The sequence below is a fragment of the Gouania willdenowi genome, chromosome 4 (genome assembly GCF_900634775.1).
Source record: "Gouania willdenowi chromosome 4, fGouWil2.1, whole genome shotgun sequence".
Taxonomy (NCBI): domain Eukaryota; kingdom Metazoa; phylum Chordata; class Actinopteri; order Blenniiformes; family Gobiesocidae; genus Gouania; species Gouania willdenowi.
Window position 1 is genome coordinate 9,110,820 of NC_041047.1, and position 17,880 is coordinate 9,128,699.

The 17,880-nt window shown below is 35.4% G+C and overlaps 3 protein-coding genes across 4 annotated transcripts; all 3 read left to right on the plus strand.

The window, feature by feature from the left end:
* Positions 1-664: 664 nt before the first annotated feature.
* On the plus strand, positions 665-7,922 carry tm4sf4 (transmembrane 4 L six family member 4). The gene is made up of 5 exons (XM_028445443.1): positions 665-1,211; positions 2,783-2,872; positions 4,480-4,616; positions 5,971-6,157; positions 7,484-7,922. The coding sequence occupies exons 1-5, from the start codon at positions 1,041-1,043 to the stop codon at positions 7,499-7,501; spliced, it is 603 nt and encodes a 200-aa protein (XP_028301244.1). The 5' UTR covers positions 665-1,040; the 3' UTR covers positions 7,502-7,922.
* LOC114462536 (transmembrane protein 69-like) lies at positions 6,019-10,717 on the plus strand. 2 transcript variants are annotated; one of them, XM_028445440.1, is made up of 4 exons: positions 6,019-6,157; positions 7,484-7,565; positions 9,765-9,809; positions 9,882-10,717. In XM_028445440.1, the coding sequence occupies exons 2-4, from the start codon at positions 7,488-7,490 to the stop codon at positions 10,638-10,640; spliced, it is 882 nt and encodes a 293-aa protein (XP_028301241.1). In that variant the 5' UTR covers positions 6,019-6,157; positions 7,484-7,487; the 3' UTR covers positions 10,641-10,717. The 2 variants fall into 2 exon arrangements, with proteins under 2 accessions (XP_028301241.1, XP_028301243.1); XM_028445442.1 differs by lacking the exons at positions 6,019-6,157; positions 7,484-7,565 and adding an exon at positions 8,147-8,588.
* Positions 10,718-12,110: 1,393 nt separating this feature from the next.
* Positions 12,111-17,780, plus strand: pars2 (prolyl-tRNA synthetase 2, mitochondrial). Its single transcript, XM_028444872.1, has 4 exons — positions 12,111-12,250; positions 13,680-14,037; positions 15,136-15,381; positions 16,822-17,780. The coding sequence occupies exons 2-4, from the start codon at positions 13,711-13,713 to the stop codon at positions 17,701-17,703; spliced, it is 1,455 nt and encodes a 484-aa protein (XP_028300673.1). The 5' UTR covers positions 12,111-12,250; positions 13,680-13,710; the 3' UTR covers positions 17,704-17,780.
* Positions 17,781-17,880: the final 100 nt, after the last annotated feature.

Sequence of the window (17,880 nt, forward strand, 5' to 3'; positions counted from 1 at the left end):
TATATCTTAATATACATTAAGATCTAGTATTAGTATATATATCACAACAGCAAAAAAGATAAAACAAAAAAAACAAGTACACAACATATAGTGAGGTATGAGATATGTAAATGAGTATGGTGAATAATAAATTCAATCCACACTGAACAAGTCAAATGTCTTTAACATCACATCCATCCTAATCTGTTCACCTACCTCCTGCACCCATCTACTAGCTGGTCTGTTTTATTTAAATTTTGATTAAAATTTGAGTCAGCTCTACTCTCCAGAAATGATTGCTCCAAGTTAACCATTAATAAGTACCGTAGTATTTTAGTGGATTTTTTAGTCACTTTTTAATCCCAAATATGTCTGACAAGATCAAGTCACCATGAGATCTTGAGGCAGATGTTTATTTGGCGAAGAGGATGGATGGATGTTAAAAACTATATGCAAATATTGAGCAATGTTGTACATTAATGTGTGTATTTATCTTGTAAATTGAATAGAGGAGGAGATCTGGCCACACGCTGAAGCTCTAGTGTAGAAGATGAAGGCTCTGTCGTATCAACAGACTGTTTTTGTTTTACTAACTCTCCTGTCTCCATGCACACAAAAGAGATGGTGAAACATTAACTAGTCGCACTGTCCGTGTGTGTGCACACCAGGTATGTTATCCCCATTAATGCTTTGTGTGCGTGTGTGCGTGATCCTCCCATCCCGTTGATGTGAATGTGAAGTAATGAGATCACACACACAGAGATATGGGTGGGCTATAAATGCTCGATGAAGCATCAACTATCCTCATAGACGGAGCAGGTGAAACATCATCATCATCATCATTGAAGGTGTTGGTAACGCCATTAAGAGTTAAAGTATAGGCTGAAACCAAGAGGCTGGGATTGTCATTCTCTGGAGTCTAACAATATCTACTCCAACCATTCTGGAGGTAAAAACTGGACTTAAATAACCCTTAAAACCAGCTCAATTCCATTAGGAAGTGGACCAGAAGTGGACCAGTTTTAGACCTTGCATCAGGAGTTGTCACTTGCCAAATCAAAATGTGTTCAGGCAGTTTTGCCAAATGTCTGGGGATCACTCTGTTGCCGCTGGCTATTCTGTGCGTTCTGTGCAACATCCTGCTGTTCTTCCCCGGAGGAGAAATGGTGAACAAAGAGAACATCACCGAGGAGGTCTTTTACTGTGGAGGCATTGTGGGATCTGGAGTACTGGTGGGTGCATTCATGTGAAGCAAACTTTGAATTTGAAACAGTTTTGTGCTGTTTAAGTTTAGTTCATTGATGTGTGAAGTACTCAGAGGCAACAGAAGCAAGTATGGAAGAAGTGTAAAGAGTACTGGTGTATCCTACTGAAGTAGAAGTACTGTTACTTGATTGAAATTGTACTTAAGTACAAGTAAGTCATGTATAAAATACTCAAGTACAGTTAAATAGCACCCAATGTAAAATATGCGAGTTTCTTCATTCAATGCTGTTTTGGTGCCGTGCATTACGTTTAATCTGGTTGGTCGGCTATGATGTGATGCATTTGATTGTTGTCTGGTCATTTCATTCATAATCTTCGTTGATCATTTTTGAAACAAATGATAATTTACTCAGTAATGGTTGGGTGTAGAAATGTAACACATTACTTATTTTAAAACATGCTTAAGTACAGGTGAAATGGCTAATTTGGAAATATACTCAAAAAGCTACTCAATTACATTTTACTATCACCTCTGCAGACATGCAAACACATCACTTGTAATCATCAGTTATGCGTATTATTCTATAACACACAAACGGAGGCAAGAAAGAAGAGAAATCAACCCTAATTCTTACTTTAGTTTAATTTCCCCCAATCTAGGAACATTGGGTTCATTGAAACCCTAAACTCACATAATAAGTTAATGTATTACTAAAGAATTAAAATCTAACAAGACTCAGCGAGAGTAAAGCTCCGCCAAGAGCCAAATCTACTCTTTGCCAGATATTGGCAGTTTTCTGGATCAGTGATCCTGATCGTGGTACCATGATTATTGATACCTTGATAAAAATGTCCATCTCCATTAATGACCATACAGTAGGTCCAGATTTATGGGCATCCAGATTTTTCTGTAAAAGTGAAGTAATTGAGGAATTGACCTGACATCAAATTTCATAAAGATTGAGATTTTTTAGGTTTTGAATCTGATCCAGAATCAGTAAATTGATCCAAATCCCCTCCAAAATTTAATGGAATCTTCCATGGCGTAAAGCAGTGATTCTCAAACTTTTTTAGCTCAAGTACCCCCTTTGTCTGACTACAAAATTTTGCTCAGAATACTATGAAAAAACAACTATAGAACATACTGATGGAATAAAGAATTTCATTTTGTAAATAAATGGAATGAAACCGTATTCAGTGCCTCTTGAATGGATATATTTCTATAGTTTTTTTTTTTTTTTTGTCATTTCCAGTCACTCCTGCCTGGTGTGGGACCAAGACCAACTCTTGTTTTTTCAGTTAATGTACTAATTGCGATAATTTACATCAACATTATTATGATTATCATTTTTCAACAAAAATAAACATCATAAAACCCTTTTATTGCTTTCATTTATTAATTTTACACTCAAAATCTGTACTTTTTTCACAATGCTTGTGAGAAATGGATTCTGTATTTAGATAAATAAAAAACCATAGGAAAAAAAAACCTTTAAGTGACTCATTTTACATGGTTTATCAATGAAGTTGTCACAAAAAGTATTTTATCCTAATGTGTCTTCAGCATCTGTGTGTTTGTGCATTTTCTGGTGTGCAGATGATCTTCCCGGCTTTGGTTTTCCTGGGTCTGAAGAACAATGATTGCTGTGGTTGCTGTGGCAACGAAAGCTGTGGGAGGAGGTTTGCGGTGAGATGTTTAACTTGAACTCTTTGGCTTTATCAGAAATGAGCAATAACAAACATTCAAGAGTTGATCGTGATTTGAGAACACACAGTAGATGGACCTCAAAGCTATTGGAAATAAATCATTGATATTGTTGGATTAATGATTATCATTTATCATTATTAAACCTATGGGGTGCCGAATGTAAAAACTCAGTCACTTTTTCATAGCCAACATATTTTGGACATTTAGCTATTTTTTTTTTTTTTTTTTTTTTTTTTTTGAGACTGAAATTCATGTAAAACAGCATGTTTTATATCATTGTTAAAAATGTTTACACATGAAAAATAAATCTAAATGTAAATGTTAGATCTAAATATATACCCTGCCATGTCTCGCTCGCTCTTCCCCTCTCCTCACTCACGAAGCCGCAGTCAGTGGTGTGGGCGGGGCCTCGTGATCGATAGGCGCTGACCTGTCCACTTTGCATCATTTTTAAACATTGAGGTTTACATTTGATGACTAATTTAAGATTTAACATTTAAGATTTACATTTACATTTAAATTTACATTTAACGTTTAGATTTTACATTTAACACTTAGATTTACATTTAACATTTAGATTTAACTTTTACATTTTGATTTAACATTTAGATTTAACTTTTACATTTTGATTTAACATTTAGATTTACCTTTTACATTTTGATTTAACATTTTGATTTAACATTTTGATTTAACATTTTGATTTACATTTAACATTTAAATTTAACATTTAATACTTAGATTTACATTTAACATTTAGATTTAACTTTTATATTTACTGTAGATTTAACATTTAGATATACATTAACATTTAGATTTAACATTTAACATTTAGATTTAACATTTAACATTTAGATTTAACATTTAGATTTAACATTTAGATTTAACATTTAGATTTAACATTTAGATTTAACATTTAGATTTAACTTTCAATTTATTGAAACATTTGGCTTTTTCCAACTGTATTTTTAAATATGAGATGTTAGGGTTGTTTGAAGTACACAGTGATGTATTGGCAGTAGATAATAATTGAACATGTGAGTCCTTGTTTGAGTTTGACCACAGATGAGCAGTTCCTGCACATCACCTGTCCAGTGTCCACAGTAAAGTCTAATCACCTCTCATATGTAATGGAAAAACAAACACCACGGCCTCAGGTACACACCTATCATGATTTACACAGTAATAAATTTGAAAGCGCGCACACACACACAGACACACGTACACATATTTATGAGTGTTGGATAAAATATATTCTTTCGATGGGACTTTTTCTAGCCTTTTTAACACTGAGGTGTTTTCGAGTTGAGGCACAAAAAAAATCGATAGTTCAGGAATGTGTGGCTGTGTGAGTTTGAGGGAAAAGTCTGCAGATGAAAATCAAACAAAAAGATCTCACAATCCGGTTCAGGGCATCTGGGCCGCCCCGCGTGGGCCGTGTACACGACCCTGAGCTCGCCCTCTACTCAGCAGATGAATAACCTCATTGATGTCGTTGTTGACCAAGTCTCCGTGGAAACACACTTGAATGTGAATGTATTGATTCCTAATTGGAGTGACTGTTCACTGCTTCTCATGACTCTTTGTAGATGCTGAGTTCGATACTGTTTGCAGCTGTTGGTGTTTTAGGGGCCGGTTACTCTATTATCATCTCAGCTGTGGCCATTAACAAAGGACCAAAGTGTGAAGTGAAGGAAGGTTCCTGGGGCTATCCCTTCTCAAAGGGGTGAGAAAACACTATATATACAGTATATATAACTGCTTATCAAATCCAGGGATGACTGGGTCATTAATTCCTTTTTCTGTTCAGACTACATTCTCAGTGACACCATGTAGAAGCCGTTAGTGATGTTCAACATGTGGCTCTTTATGTCCTGATTCTAATTATTCTCCCAGAAACCTTTTTACGTATTTTCTTTGTCCCATTTTTGCTCCCTTTGACACTTTTTTTCAGACTTTAGCTCCTTTTGCCAATAAATATCCCTTTTTTATATTTTTGACAATTTTTGTAAATTCTTTTTGACACTTTTATCCAATCTTTATCCTTTATTTATTTTTTGGCCACTATTTATCCAAATAAGCTAACTTTTGCCCAATAAATACTACTTGTTTCCTTTTCCCCTACATTTTGCCTCTTTTTGTTCCACATTTTTGCTCTTTTTTTCTCTATTGTTTGCTACCCTTTGCCATTACATACCACCTGGTTCCTCTTCATTTGCCCATGTTTTGGCCACTCTTGATTGCTTTTGGCCCATTTGAGTCACTTTTCACTGTTTTCTTGCCTCATTTTGCTACTATTTTTGCCATTTTTAGGCCACCTGTTACCATGGCTGCGTCCACTTGCTTGTCAAAAAAAAAAAGAAAAAGTAACGGACCAGGCCGGCCCACTTTGGGTTGACAACCCTACTATGCCTGATGGCCAGTCCACCCCTGATCATATATATCTATATAATGTTCAATTTGGTAGTAAATCGCCCTCAAAATGTACACCAGGGTTGGGGTCAATTACATTTTTCAATTGCAATTATGTTTTAAATTACCCATATTTAATTACAACTCAACTACGATTACGTTGACCGGCATTTTTTCCAGTTACGGCTAAAATTACATTGTCTGAGCCTTTTGTTATGTCACTAATAATTTTTTTAATGGTAAAATAATCATGAAGAGAACTGACAGGTAGTGGGAATAGTTGATATAAAACATATTTTAATAATTGTTAACTACGTATGTGTAGCCATAGAACTATATGTTTCCACAGTTTTGTGTTTAATTAAATTGTAATTGTACATAAAATTTGTCAATTAAAATTTATAAAGTGAATTATCTGAACTCAATTACGATTACAAAAGCAACAGATTTTTTCAATTACAATTACATTTAAAAATCATGTCCTAATTGTGATCAATTACGCGATTACATTTATATTTGACCCTGATGTACACCTCGTATTTGCATGTACACAATTAAAAGTGTACTTTTAAAGATAAAAAAATACCTGAAGATGATTTTCAAAAAATAGACATAATAATGTAAATTAAAATAAACTGAAACCCTCTATTACAAATTATTTCTCCCAGAGACTACCTGAGCAACAACAACTTATGGTCACTCTGCCAGTCACCATCCAATGTGGTGCCGTGGCATCTGACCCTTTTCTCCATGCTGCTGATCATGGGTCTGATCCAGGTGTTGCTGTGCGCGGTGCAGGTAGTGAACGGCCTGCTGGGAGCTCTGTGTGGGGACTGCTGCGGATGCTGTGGAGGAGTAAGTGTCTCATCTTAGCTCTGACATTATCAGTTTTTATATATATATATATATATATATATATATATATATGTGTGTGTGTACGGAAGCAGATTAAGGCCTATTTTGATGGAGAAAATAAATTTTGGGAAAAATCGAGAAAAAAGTCGAAATGTCGAGAATCAAGTCAAAATGCCGAGAAGAAAGTTGAAAAACAAGATTAAAATAGAAATTTTGAAAGTGAACTCCAAATACAACATCCTGATAAAAGTCCAAGGTCTGCTAATAAAGACAAATCTATAGCTGACGAGGGCCAATTCATCATATGACAACAAACATCAGATCATGGCCGTCTACAAAATTGCTATGTATCGATGAATGTGTTAAACTATACTTTGAAGTTGGGTTTAATAACAAAGAGATTATTTATTTTTTAGCTAAACACAGCGTTGTAATCATAGATTGTAAAAAGAATAGACGAGACAAACTCCCCGGTGGAGTGAAGCCTTTTTTTTTTTAGGGGCTCCCCCTGCTGACTGGCTGCAGTATAGGTCATAAACCCCACCTCCTCAATGATAATAGATGGGAATGGGTCAAACTGTAAAGTTAAAATACTCGTCACATAATTTTTTTCCAAACCGAAACTCTGCTGTGATCATTAGTTATTATCACCCTACATTGTGTTCAGGTGTTCATTTTTCTGTGAAGTTTGTTCTAAATAAGTTATTTGAGATTGAAAAACAGGATTTGACGTCATATATGATGATGATTGACAGCCCCAGATATTGCGTCGCTCTCTTTGTGAATAGCAGTTACGTCGTGAAGGAACACCGAGACGCCATTTAACTTTTCTGTTCAGTTTTTTTTTGTTTTTGTTTTTTTGAGCTGTCAAAATGAGTTGTTCTGCAGTAAACTGTTTTAAAGCATTGGTATGATTTCCAGCAGGAAAGATATTTATGTTCTTGGCGTACCTGGGCTGCGTAAGTCATCAGGGCAGTATGCTAAATGGGCGGGGCGTGTTACCAGGGCTCCTCCCGCCGGACCCTCCTCCACAGACTCTGGTTCCCAAATTGCAAGACGGAAGCGCCCCTAAGCGCTGTATTTGGTGGAGCATTCAGTCCCATCTGTGGCTATTGAGGAGCTACGGAAACAGATTAGGGCCAATTTTGATGGAGGCTGTTATCGTATATGGTGAATTGGCCCTAGTCAACTTCCGTAGAATTGACTTTAATAGCAAGCCTGTGTAATTTTTTTTTTCATTAAAATTGTTAGAATATGAACTTTGAATCAATTATTGCAATCAAAGCAAAGTGCATCATATTTAAAACACTCCTGTTTGTCTTTCAGAGCGATGACTCATCATAAGAACTTCCTGCAGCTACAAGATGCTCAACCTTTTATTTTACTACATGCTGTAACACAAATAATGGTAGTGGAGCTTATTAATGACAGTGAAGTCACTGGAAATGACTCCGTTTTTGTGTTCTTTGTCATGAAAAATTTACATGTTTTTGCTTAATTCTCCAATTATTTACAACATTATTTTTTTCTTCTATGTATAAGGTGTCAGCCTGAACAATAATCAATTGATTAATTTTTAGTTGCTTTTGGTGTAAAGTTATATTTCCTCTCCACAGTATAGATTAGAAACTATCTGTCACGTGACTGCCACCTGCTGCCAGTTTAAATCTGATCCTGTCCTCGTGGGAACTGATCATTGTCTTATCAAACTTTTTATTTGCCAATGAATATTGCCAATCCTTTAAAATAAAATGCTTTTCAACAATTCTATGGTTATATTTTGTAGGATTTTATAAAGTCAAGGATCAAATGCTGGTTGTGTATATTTGTTATTAATTACTAGAAACTTAGATATTCCTGACAACAGATTTATTAAACAAACAAGCCAAGTACTTTTTTTTATTGTGTTTTTTTGTTTTTTTATTTGGTTTTATCTTTTGTATTTTTCTCTTTGTATTTGTTTTACTTTGTTTACTACAATTTCTCACGTTATTGTAAAGGTGAAGACATGTGTAAACTTTGTGTTAAAATATCCCGTAGTTTTGTTGTATAAAATTTACTTTGTTTTTGAACAGTACATGATTTACAAGAATCAAAATAATATATTAAATAGATTTAGCTTTTTACTGCACTCTTTCATCAGCCATAATAATCAATGACGGAGCGTAACTGTTATGATTGAAGCAAAAAGGAAGTGCGACGCGTCTCTAAAGTATCTCCAACTGAACACGCATTTCTTTTTTATTTTTAGTTCATACAATTATTATTAAATTGTGTGTATTTGAAACACTGAGTTTTTGGAGGAACTATTTTCTTTTTTTATGAACCCGGAGGAAAATAAGCGACGGACAACCGTGTCCAGAGCAGCGCAGCGGTCAAATCCTTCCGCTTTGAGTGCAACGCTGAATGGTGTTCTCCATCTGATATAAAGGTAATAAAACACGTTTCATTTCAGTAATGGCATTTATAAACTCTAGATCTAATCTATAAAGGCTGCAGATCAGGTATGAGAGAAACGTAAACGGTCAAATTCTGATTCTTGTGAAGAGAGAAGAGTAGCTCGGAAACACACTAACGCTGATAGACCAATAACTGTAATTATAATTTGAAACTATTTGTTGTATCTGCTATTTTTAAAACTATTACTAAACCCTTGTTATTACAATACTGTTTTTAAAAAAAATAAGATTGGCAGCTGTGATCACAGAAATCAACAAACAGGCATGGTTACAAAGAAATAGGACCCGCACTTTCCTGTGAAATTTGGTAACAAATAAGTACGATAGAGGATTAGGGCCACAGGGAATTAAACAGAGCCTCTGAAAAAAACACACACACACATCCAGTTGTGGAAGAAAAAAAATCATATTGTTGAACACTTTTTTTTAAAGGTAGTGGCTATCCGTACGGTTGCCGTATCAATATACACACATTCTATCCGTACGCAGTGCCCCCATTTGGCCTATTTAGGTCACGTGATAGGCCAGTCATTGACTAAACCTCACCCTAAAAAGTGTTGCGATATTGGGTTATAACCTAACCCTAACTACTTGTACTTGGGTACCAATAGCACCGGGGGTTGTCCGTATGGCAACCGTACAAATAGACAATTTCTTTTTTGATTCATGTTTTTTTTTTTTTTTTTTAGTTTTAATCTTTTTTCGTTTTTTTGTGTCTAGATTTTTTTTTTTTAAGTTTTAAAAATTTTTTGTCTTAACCTTTTTTCCCAGTTCGAAGGAACTAGTGAGAATGACTGAATTTTTGTATTTTCTGCCTGAGGATTGTCTTCTCTTAATGGTAATTCTCAATTCAAAACACAGGACTGGGAAGAAAAAAAGTTAAGAGTAGAAAAAGAAAAAGAATAAAAAGGTCAAGTCAAAAATAGGATTAAAAATAAATAAATAAATAAATAAAAAAGTGACAAAAAAAGCTAACCATATGATTTAAAAGCATGTTCTACAGTTGTGATTTTTCTGTGATTTGCCCGCTACTGTATTTGTTTTTTTTCCCGAGTGGCCTCTTCCATAAATAAGAGACCGTTATTTTATTGATTGATTTGCATTGTTACTGTGACTGAATGTTTGTTTTTTTTTTTTTGTTTTTTTAGATGGTCCCCATTTTATTTAGAAGATCCACCTTTGTGATCCAGAAGGTATTTATTCATACTGCAATAGTTTTCAGGTTGTAAACATGATTTTGATGTGATGAGGAATGTCTTGTTTAGGTGTGGCATCGCGCAGGATTCCCACTGAAATGCTGGACTTCAGGCCTGACTGGAGCCTTCCAGGGTGGACTGGTGTCATCGTCAGCCAGACTTTCATCTACAGACAGTGGACAGTTACAAACTCAAGCTGCAGCCATTGGTTTCAAGAGGACTAGTGAGCTTCTTCAGAGCTTCCAGATTCCTGGTTCTTCCTTTCAGCATTTCCACTCGTCATGTGTGAGGTTAAAGAAGCGAGCGAAGCCAGAACCTCCTCCCAGGGAGCTGGATCTGCTGCGCTATGACATGAAGGAGATCTGGAACAGTCCCAAACCTGCGCTCTACCTGAGCCTGGCCGGCCTCGTCCCGTTTGTCGGCCCCACCCTGTTCATGCTAGAGACAGAGGGCTACTACCCTGAACTTGCGTACGCGCAGGTGGCCTACGGCGCCTCTATTCTGTCGTTTCTGGGCGGGGCTCGTTGGGGATTTGCACTTCCTGAAAGCAGCCCAGCAAAACCTGATTGGATCAACCTGAGTAACAGCGTTGTTCCCTCCCTGCTGGCCTGTTTGGCTATGGTAATGAGTGACCACATTTCTTCCGCAGCTACAATGATTATCATGGGGTATGGGATCGCTCTGCATTATGACCTGGCTCTGCTTCCAACGTATCCCGGCTGGTTCAAAGCCATGCGCGCCATCTTCACCATCGTAGCTTTTCTCTCTCTCCTTGCTACGGTGATAATAAACGGCAACTACCCAGAGAAGAAACTATTTAAAGATTGACTGGATAAAGCCCCACCCTCCACCACCCGTGGAACCTAAAATAAAGTCCAATAAAGAGGTTTAGAAATGAAACACAATTCTCTGTTTTTTGGTTTCTTACTGTTCATAATATTTCAAAATTTTTGTGCTTTTTTTGTAGGAAAAATGTAAAAAAACAAAACAAAAGCAATCAGTGTTAATAAATGTGTGTATGCTGGGCAGCAATTTGATGTTTTTTTTTTATTTGTGACCTGTGATTAACTCGCAATAAATCATATTAATGTTTAAATTAAGCAGAATCCCAGGGGGAAATTACTTTGTCACAGAGGCTCGATAAACATTATAAATGAAAAGAATAAACACTAAACAAAGAAACAAAATAAAACATACATAATTAAGTAAAAGATTGTTAGTTAAATAAGGATTAAATAATGCACACTTTACAGTAGAAAAATAAAATAACATTAATGATAATAAAAATATACATACAGCCAAAATAAATTCAAAAGTGTTGTATTATCTATAGTCTAATGTAATATAAGTAAAAGTGTACATTATGGATGGGTGCTTGTGAAAATATTAATTTATTTCAACCAGAAGCAGTAAAACTATAATAATTTTTAATGTAGAATAGATTAAGCCACGAGTGTCAAACTCACTTCCAATCATCATTTCAATCATTTACAGCCCAGTTTGATCTCATCTGAGCCAAACCAGTAAAATAAGGTTTTTTTTGTTTGAGAAAAAAAGAGCATTCAGATCATTATTGTGCCCTAAGTCACGCTTCACTTTGGACAATGCATGTGATTGACTTCTTAGAACATCTTTAAGCATAATGCAATAATATTAATGTGTAGCATTTGACCTGAAGGATTGTTACATTTGCATCATTTAAAAAAAAAAAAAAAGAACTTAATTATAGGGATTTCTACATAAAAAATGTAGCTATACCAAAGAATGTGTGATGAAATCCTTAAATAATTAACACAAAATAAAATAATTGAAGTGAATTAAGAAGAGCTGAAATATCTGCAACTGAACCATCTGGTCGTATTTTTTCTTTGTTATTTTTATTTTTAACAAAATCCTCCCTCGGGCCTAATATATGATCTTTGGCGGGCTGGATTTGGCCCACGGGCCTTGAGTTTGACATCACTGGATTAGGCCATTCATTTGGCACTATCAAAACAAATGGTTGTTTCAGGTTCTACAGTAATTATCCTGATCTGTATGAGTGGCTTGACCAACAATTCTTTTATTTTAGAATAAAAAATAATAATTAAGAATTTATGATATCTCAATAGTATGACTGATAATGTAGCAACGGATATCACACATCAATGTAAATGTTTGAAGTGAAACCCTTACATATAATATTTGTATTTAATAAATTATAAATGTCACTACTACTTTTAATAAGTAGGATAATAAGAAGCTAAAGTAGCAGTGTCGCCTCCTGGCCACTAGGGGCAGTGAAGCCTTTCTCTGAGCCGTAAAAGAACACGTTATTAGCCGAGCAAAGACGTTTAGTGTCACTTTACAGTTTTTAGCCTGTTAAAGCTGACACTTTGTCTTCATTTGCTCCTTCAAACCTCTCAATATTACTGAATAAATACAGTTTTGCTGCTGAGGTAAGTCCCAGTTATTATAAATTGTATTTAAAGCCGTGTTTTTCTTAACTTTGTTGAGCCACAGACTGAAAAAGTGTTAGCCTGCATCACATCAAGTCAAATGTACCTTTATTAAAATCTCTAATACATTTTTTTTTAAATGCTTTTGAGAAATCAAGTTGAGGATGGGTCATTTCGATCAAGATAATTTCGTCCAATTGTCCGACTTTTAAATTGTGTCCCTGATAGAAAACAAGTGCAAGGTTTACGTTTTAAGGGTCAAATTAAAACAATGTCAGATTTATTGACACGGTTAAGGTTGTGTGTTCCTGTAATTTATGTTGCTATCTTGACATATTTTACATGTGAAATTTTTAAAAAGCTTTTCATGTTAGAATAGGTCTAAATGTGGCTTTTAAATTACACAGTTAACACACAAATGAGGACAACTGCAGGCACAGGCATTCACTCCATTGATTCAACTACAGTAAATGTACACTGAAGGAAATGGTGTCATATATATATATAGTGCAGATTGCACTTCAACATTGTCTGAGAGTACTAAAAGAAACATGTTAACTATAGGGCAAGCTTGTAAATTATTCGGAAAAAATAAATAACAACAAAATAAGCTTAAACATACACAATAATATGTGGTTAAAAATAAAATAAAGGATATCCATTTCACCAATTAAAAAAAAAAAAAATCTTCAGTTTGGGCATTGTTGACTTTTTTCATGCTTTTTTTTTTTTTTTTTTTTTTTTTTATGCAGGCCATGATGGGGTGATTTTGCCATGTGTGATTATGCATATAAAATGTAACTATAATGATCATATTATTTACCAGAAATTTCTTTTTTATTTATTTCTTTTTTGTTTTCTGTGAAAATTCCAATCTGTATTTTCAGAAAAAGAGAAAAAGTCTATAATCACAGATTTGACATAACCATTGGTGTATTGATTTAAGTTATGCATTAAAAAAAAAAAGTGTGCTCTGATGTGTCTGTTGACTTCACAAAGGTGACATTTATCTATATCACATTTAAATCTTATTTTTGTTGTTGGACAAAATCATTTGAATTGTTCCTTTAATTTACCAAATAGTGATGTTGGAGAATATGAAATATTTCATTTAATTTATTTTCATTCTGTCATGGCTCACATTGTTTTTCACAAGGAATATTGAACTTTGTTACGTTCCATGTGACGTCCAGAAAAAATCAGGGAGAAGAAATTTTTTTTTAATCTCAAATATTAAACAATTGGTCTGCCAAGTTTACACTCACTGAGATAATATTACAGCATTATAAAAAAAAATAAAAAAAATACACTCCAATCTCCATGTTCATAATGTCTTAGGAGTCCCTTTTTTTCAACTGGAATACATGCAAACAGCTCTTTATGTGATGTATTGTTGTTCTAACGTGCACACTATTATTATTATTATTAGGTTGTCGTCCTATCAGTGCATTGGTGGCACCATGAAGCCTGTCATGCATCATGTGTGGAAGAGGCTCCATCAACGTCTCCACAGAACTCCTCCTCCTCGTCCTCAGAGGAGCCATTCAGGCTGTGCTGATCACGTGGCCGTCCCTCCCTCCCCCGTGGCCAAGCGTGTCCCCCCCACCCTGCTGGTGTCTCGGCTCTACCAGCCCTCCAACCTGAAGGATGTCGGACAGGACACGAGGCTGTCGGGGGAGATGAGCTGTAGGAGTCAGAGGCTGATGCAGCAGGCTGGGCTCATCCATCCTTCCAACCCAGGCTGTTACTACTACCTTCCTGCTACAGTCCGCTCCATGGAGAAGCTGGTGAGAGCTCACAGTGCTGCTCGCCCTAATTTTCTTTGTGGTATAAGCATAATTAGGGTCTTCCATTGTCTGTTTTAAAACTCCCCAAATTACGCTTTAAGGTTTACCTGTTTCAGATTCACTTTACAGCAGTGAATGTCTAGTAATAATAAAATGTAAACAATTACTAATTAAAATTACATTTTTGTTTTAATCTTCTTTTTTTTTTATGTAGTTTTTATTTTTTAATACTATTATTTTTTTACTCTATTTATTCTTTTATAGTTTAACAGGGAACTTGGGGACATTATTTTGTTATGTATGGTACATGTTAATGCACAGAAAGCCCCCAAAAGAATTTTTAAAAAAAAATTCTTTGGATCCTTAAATTATATAGTTTTGTTTTTTTTTTTTTAACCGTGCAAAGTCTCTCTATATAAAAGAAAACACTGCTCTAAAGTATCTTGGAGCCAACACATAAATTATAAAAAGACCAAAATCTCAAAAACACTTGTTATATAAAACAAGATTTAATTAAATAAAATGCCTTGTATACAATGTATTATACTTTGATACTCCCATATATGATCTATGTACTTAATTAAAATTGTTTTTTTGCATTGTTGAGTTGAATGCTTGTATTTCTTTTGTGTTATTATTTGATAAAGGCAACTATAATGTTATGGTTTCTGTTAGACATATAAGCATTTTGCTTCTGCCTGTTTCAGTCTTGTTATATATTTTTAAATTGGGATTTATATCTGAAGATTTTGTTAGACTGCACCAAATAAACTGAAACCAAAACAGAACGTATGGTTACACTTCCTTCCTTATAGAAAGACAGAGGACTAGCTGTAGTCTGTAGCACCAACCTTGTTTGTTTATTATTTATTTCTGTACATTGTTGTTTCTTCTTTTATATTTTATATTCTCTACATTCTGTATTTATATATTATTTCAACCCTGAGGGCTGCTTTTCTTTTCTTTCTGTGCTACTGGAATTGTGTAATTTTGCTGACGGAGCCTTCCCAAGGAATCAATAAAGTGAATTTAATCTAATTTAATGTAATCTAATCTAATGTGTGCAGACTCATTATCTGCGCCTGTTTGTTTTGAAAGGTGAGAGTGATTGACCAGGAGATGCAGGGGATTGGTGGGCAGAAGCTGGACATGCCCAGTCTGTGCTCAGCAGACCTGTGGAGGACCAGTGAGCGCTGGGATCTGATGGGAAAGGAGCTTTTCTGCCTGAAAGACCGACACGGGGCCGACTACTGCCTGGGCCCCACCCACGAAGAGGCCGTGACCACGCTGGTAGCTCACCAGGCCATGCTGTCCTACAAACAGCTGCCTTTACTGCTTTATCAAGTAAGAGTTTAACTCGTCACGTTGTCCTGCAATCAAGTGTAAGTTGTAATCAGGGTTGGGGTCAATTACATTTTTCAGTTACAATTATGTTTTTAATTACCCATGTTTAATTATGCTTACAGTAACCAGCATTTTTTCCATTAAATTACTTAATAATTTTTTTTATCCTCAGAAAGTCAATTAAAATTCCGTTCTCAATTTCTAAAGTTCAATTACAAGTAATCACAATTACCGAGCCTGAAATAAATAACCTCATAAACGTTAACCTTCCTCTTGTGTTAGCTTTCTGTTAGCATCTCTTATGATAACGGGTCTTAAATCAGCTGTAAAATACATTAAAAACAAATATCTATCATCTAATTTCTTTCTTTTGCTTCTGAGCTTTTTTTTGTGTCAGTATACCCCTCGATTTTATTTTTTTTAAATGGTAAAATGTGGGAATGCTTGATATGAAACATATTTCAATAATTAACTACATATGTGTAGAACTGTACCTAGAACTGTAACATGGTTTCCCACCAGTTTGGCCTTAAATTATAATTGACAATGTTTTATAGCCTTTTCATGGTAATTATGTAAAATGTACAAAATTACAGAAAAACACAAAAGGGATAAAAATACACAAACAACTTCAAAAGTATCAGATTAGTAAATGTGCAAAACGACAAAAAAAATTACACAAAATAACAAAAAACAATAATTACAGAAAAATGCATCAAACGTTGAACATTATAAACAGAAATAAAAAATGACAAAAAACACATACCATGAGAAGGAAAAATATACAAAATTACTCCTAAACACACAAAACACACAAAGTACAAGAATCTATAAAGCGATAACTGTAATACACAAAAGTGACAAAAAAAACATAGAAAATTACAGAAAAACACAAAAGGATGAAAATACACAAAATGACTAGAAAATATCAGATGAATAAATAAACAAAATCACTATAAAAAACAAAATTACTGAAAAATACGGCGGACAATATAAAGAATTTTTTTTTTTTTTTAAATGACAAAAAAAAAAACATTAAACGAGAAGGAAAAATATATAAAATTACGCCTAAAACACACAAAACAACTACAAAAAGAAAAACACTAAAGGATAAAAATACAAAAATAGTAGATAAATACACAGAATAACAACAAAAACTGAATTACTGAAAAATATGGCAAACCATATAAATACAAATATTTTAAAAACCACAAGAAAAACACATTAAATGAGAAGGAAATATACAAAATTACTCCAAAAAGACACAAGTACAACAATGTCCTCACTATTTAAATACTATTATGACAACAGATTTTTTAAAATTACATTTATATTCACGCTATAATTGTAATTAATTCTCAGTTACGTGATTTCAGTTATAATTGACCCCAACCCTGTTAAACTCACTCAGCTATTTATTTATTTATTTATTTATAACAGATTACTCGTAAATTCCGAGACGAACCCAAGCCAAAGTTTGGTCTCCTTCGAGGGAGGGAGTTCTACATGAAGGACATGTACTCGTTTGACATGAGCGAAGAAGCCGCGTATCAAACCTACGAGTCGGTGATCGCCGCGTACCACCGCGTCTTCGCCCGTCTGGGACTGCGATGCATTCAGGTGCAAGCGGACACCGGAAACATCGGCGGGAAACTGTCCCACGAGTTCCAGCTGCCGGCGGACATTGGCGAGGACCGACTCCTCATGTGTGGCAGCTGCTCCTTCTCCGCCAACGTGGAAACCATGACATCAGACAATAACAAGTGTCCAGCGTGTCAAACTGGCATTTTGAGAGAATCTAAGGGGATAGAGGTGGGCCACACCTTTTATCTGGGTCAAAAGTACTCCCACGTGTTCAAAGCCAACTTTATTAATTCTCAGAACAAGCAGAGTGTTGTTGAAATGGGGTGTTTTGGTCTCGGGGTGACACGGATTCTCGCGGCAGCCATCGAGGTGATGTCAACAGACGAGGGGATCCGCTGGCCAGGACTCATCACTCCCTACCAGGTTTGTGTTTTACTGCCGAAAAAGGGAAGCAAAGCAGACGAGGCGACGGCTTCAGCAGAAGAGCTGCTTCACATTCTGGGAGAGAATCTGCCTCAGCTCAGAGGAGAAGTGGTTCTGGACGACCGCACGCAGATGACCATCGGGAAGAGGCTGAAGGACGCAGCCAGGCTGGGGTACCCCTACGTTATCGTGGTGGGACAGGGGGCGCTAGAGGACAGCCCCAGGTTTGAGGTGATCTGTCAGCAGACTGGAGAGGCAATGTTCCTCAGTAAAGACGGCCTGCTGGATTTACTGGGAAGAGTGGAGACGGTGTAAGAGATGTGAGCAGGTGACATGGTAGTGGCAAATGCAAATAATTTGTTGTTCATTAAAAGATTTTTGAAAAATGTAAATAACCAGTTTGTGTTATTTTGGGTCTTAACTAACTGATGTTTATATCAAACCTTTTTAGCTAAAACTCTCAAAAGTCATAATAAAATGGAAGAAATGTTG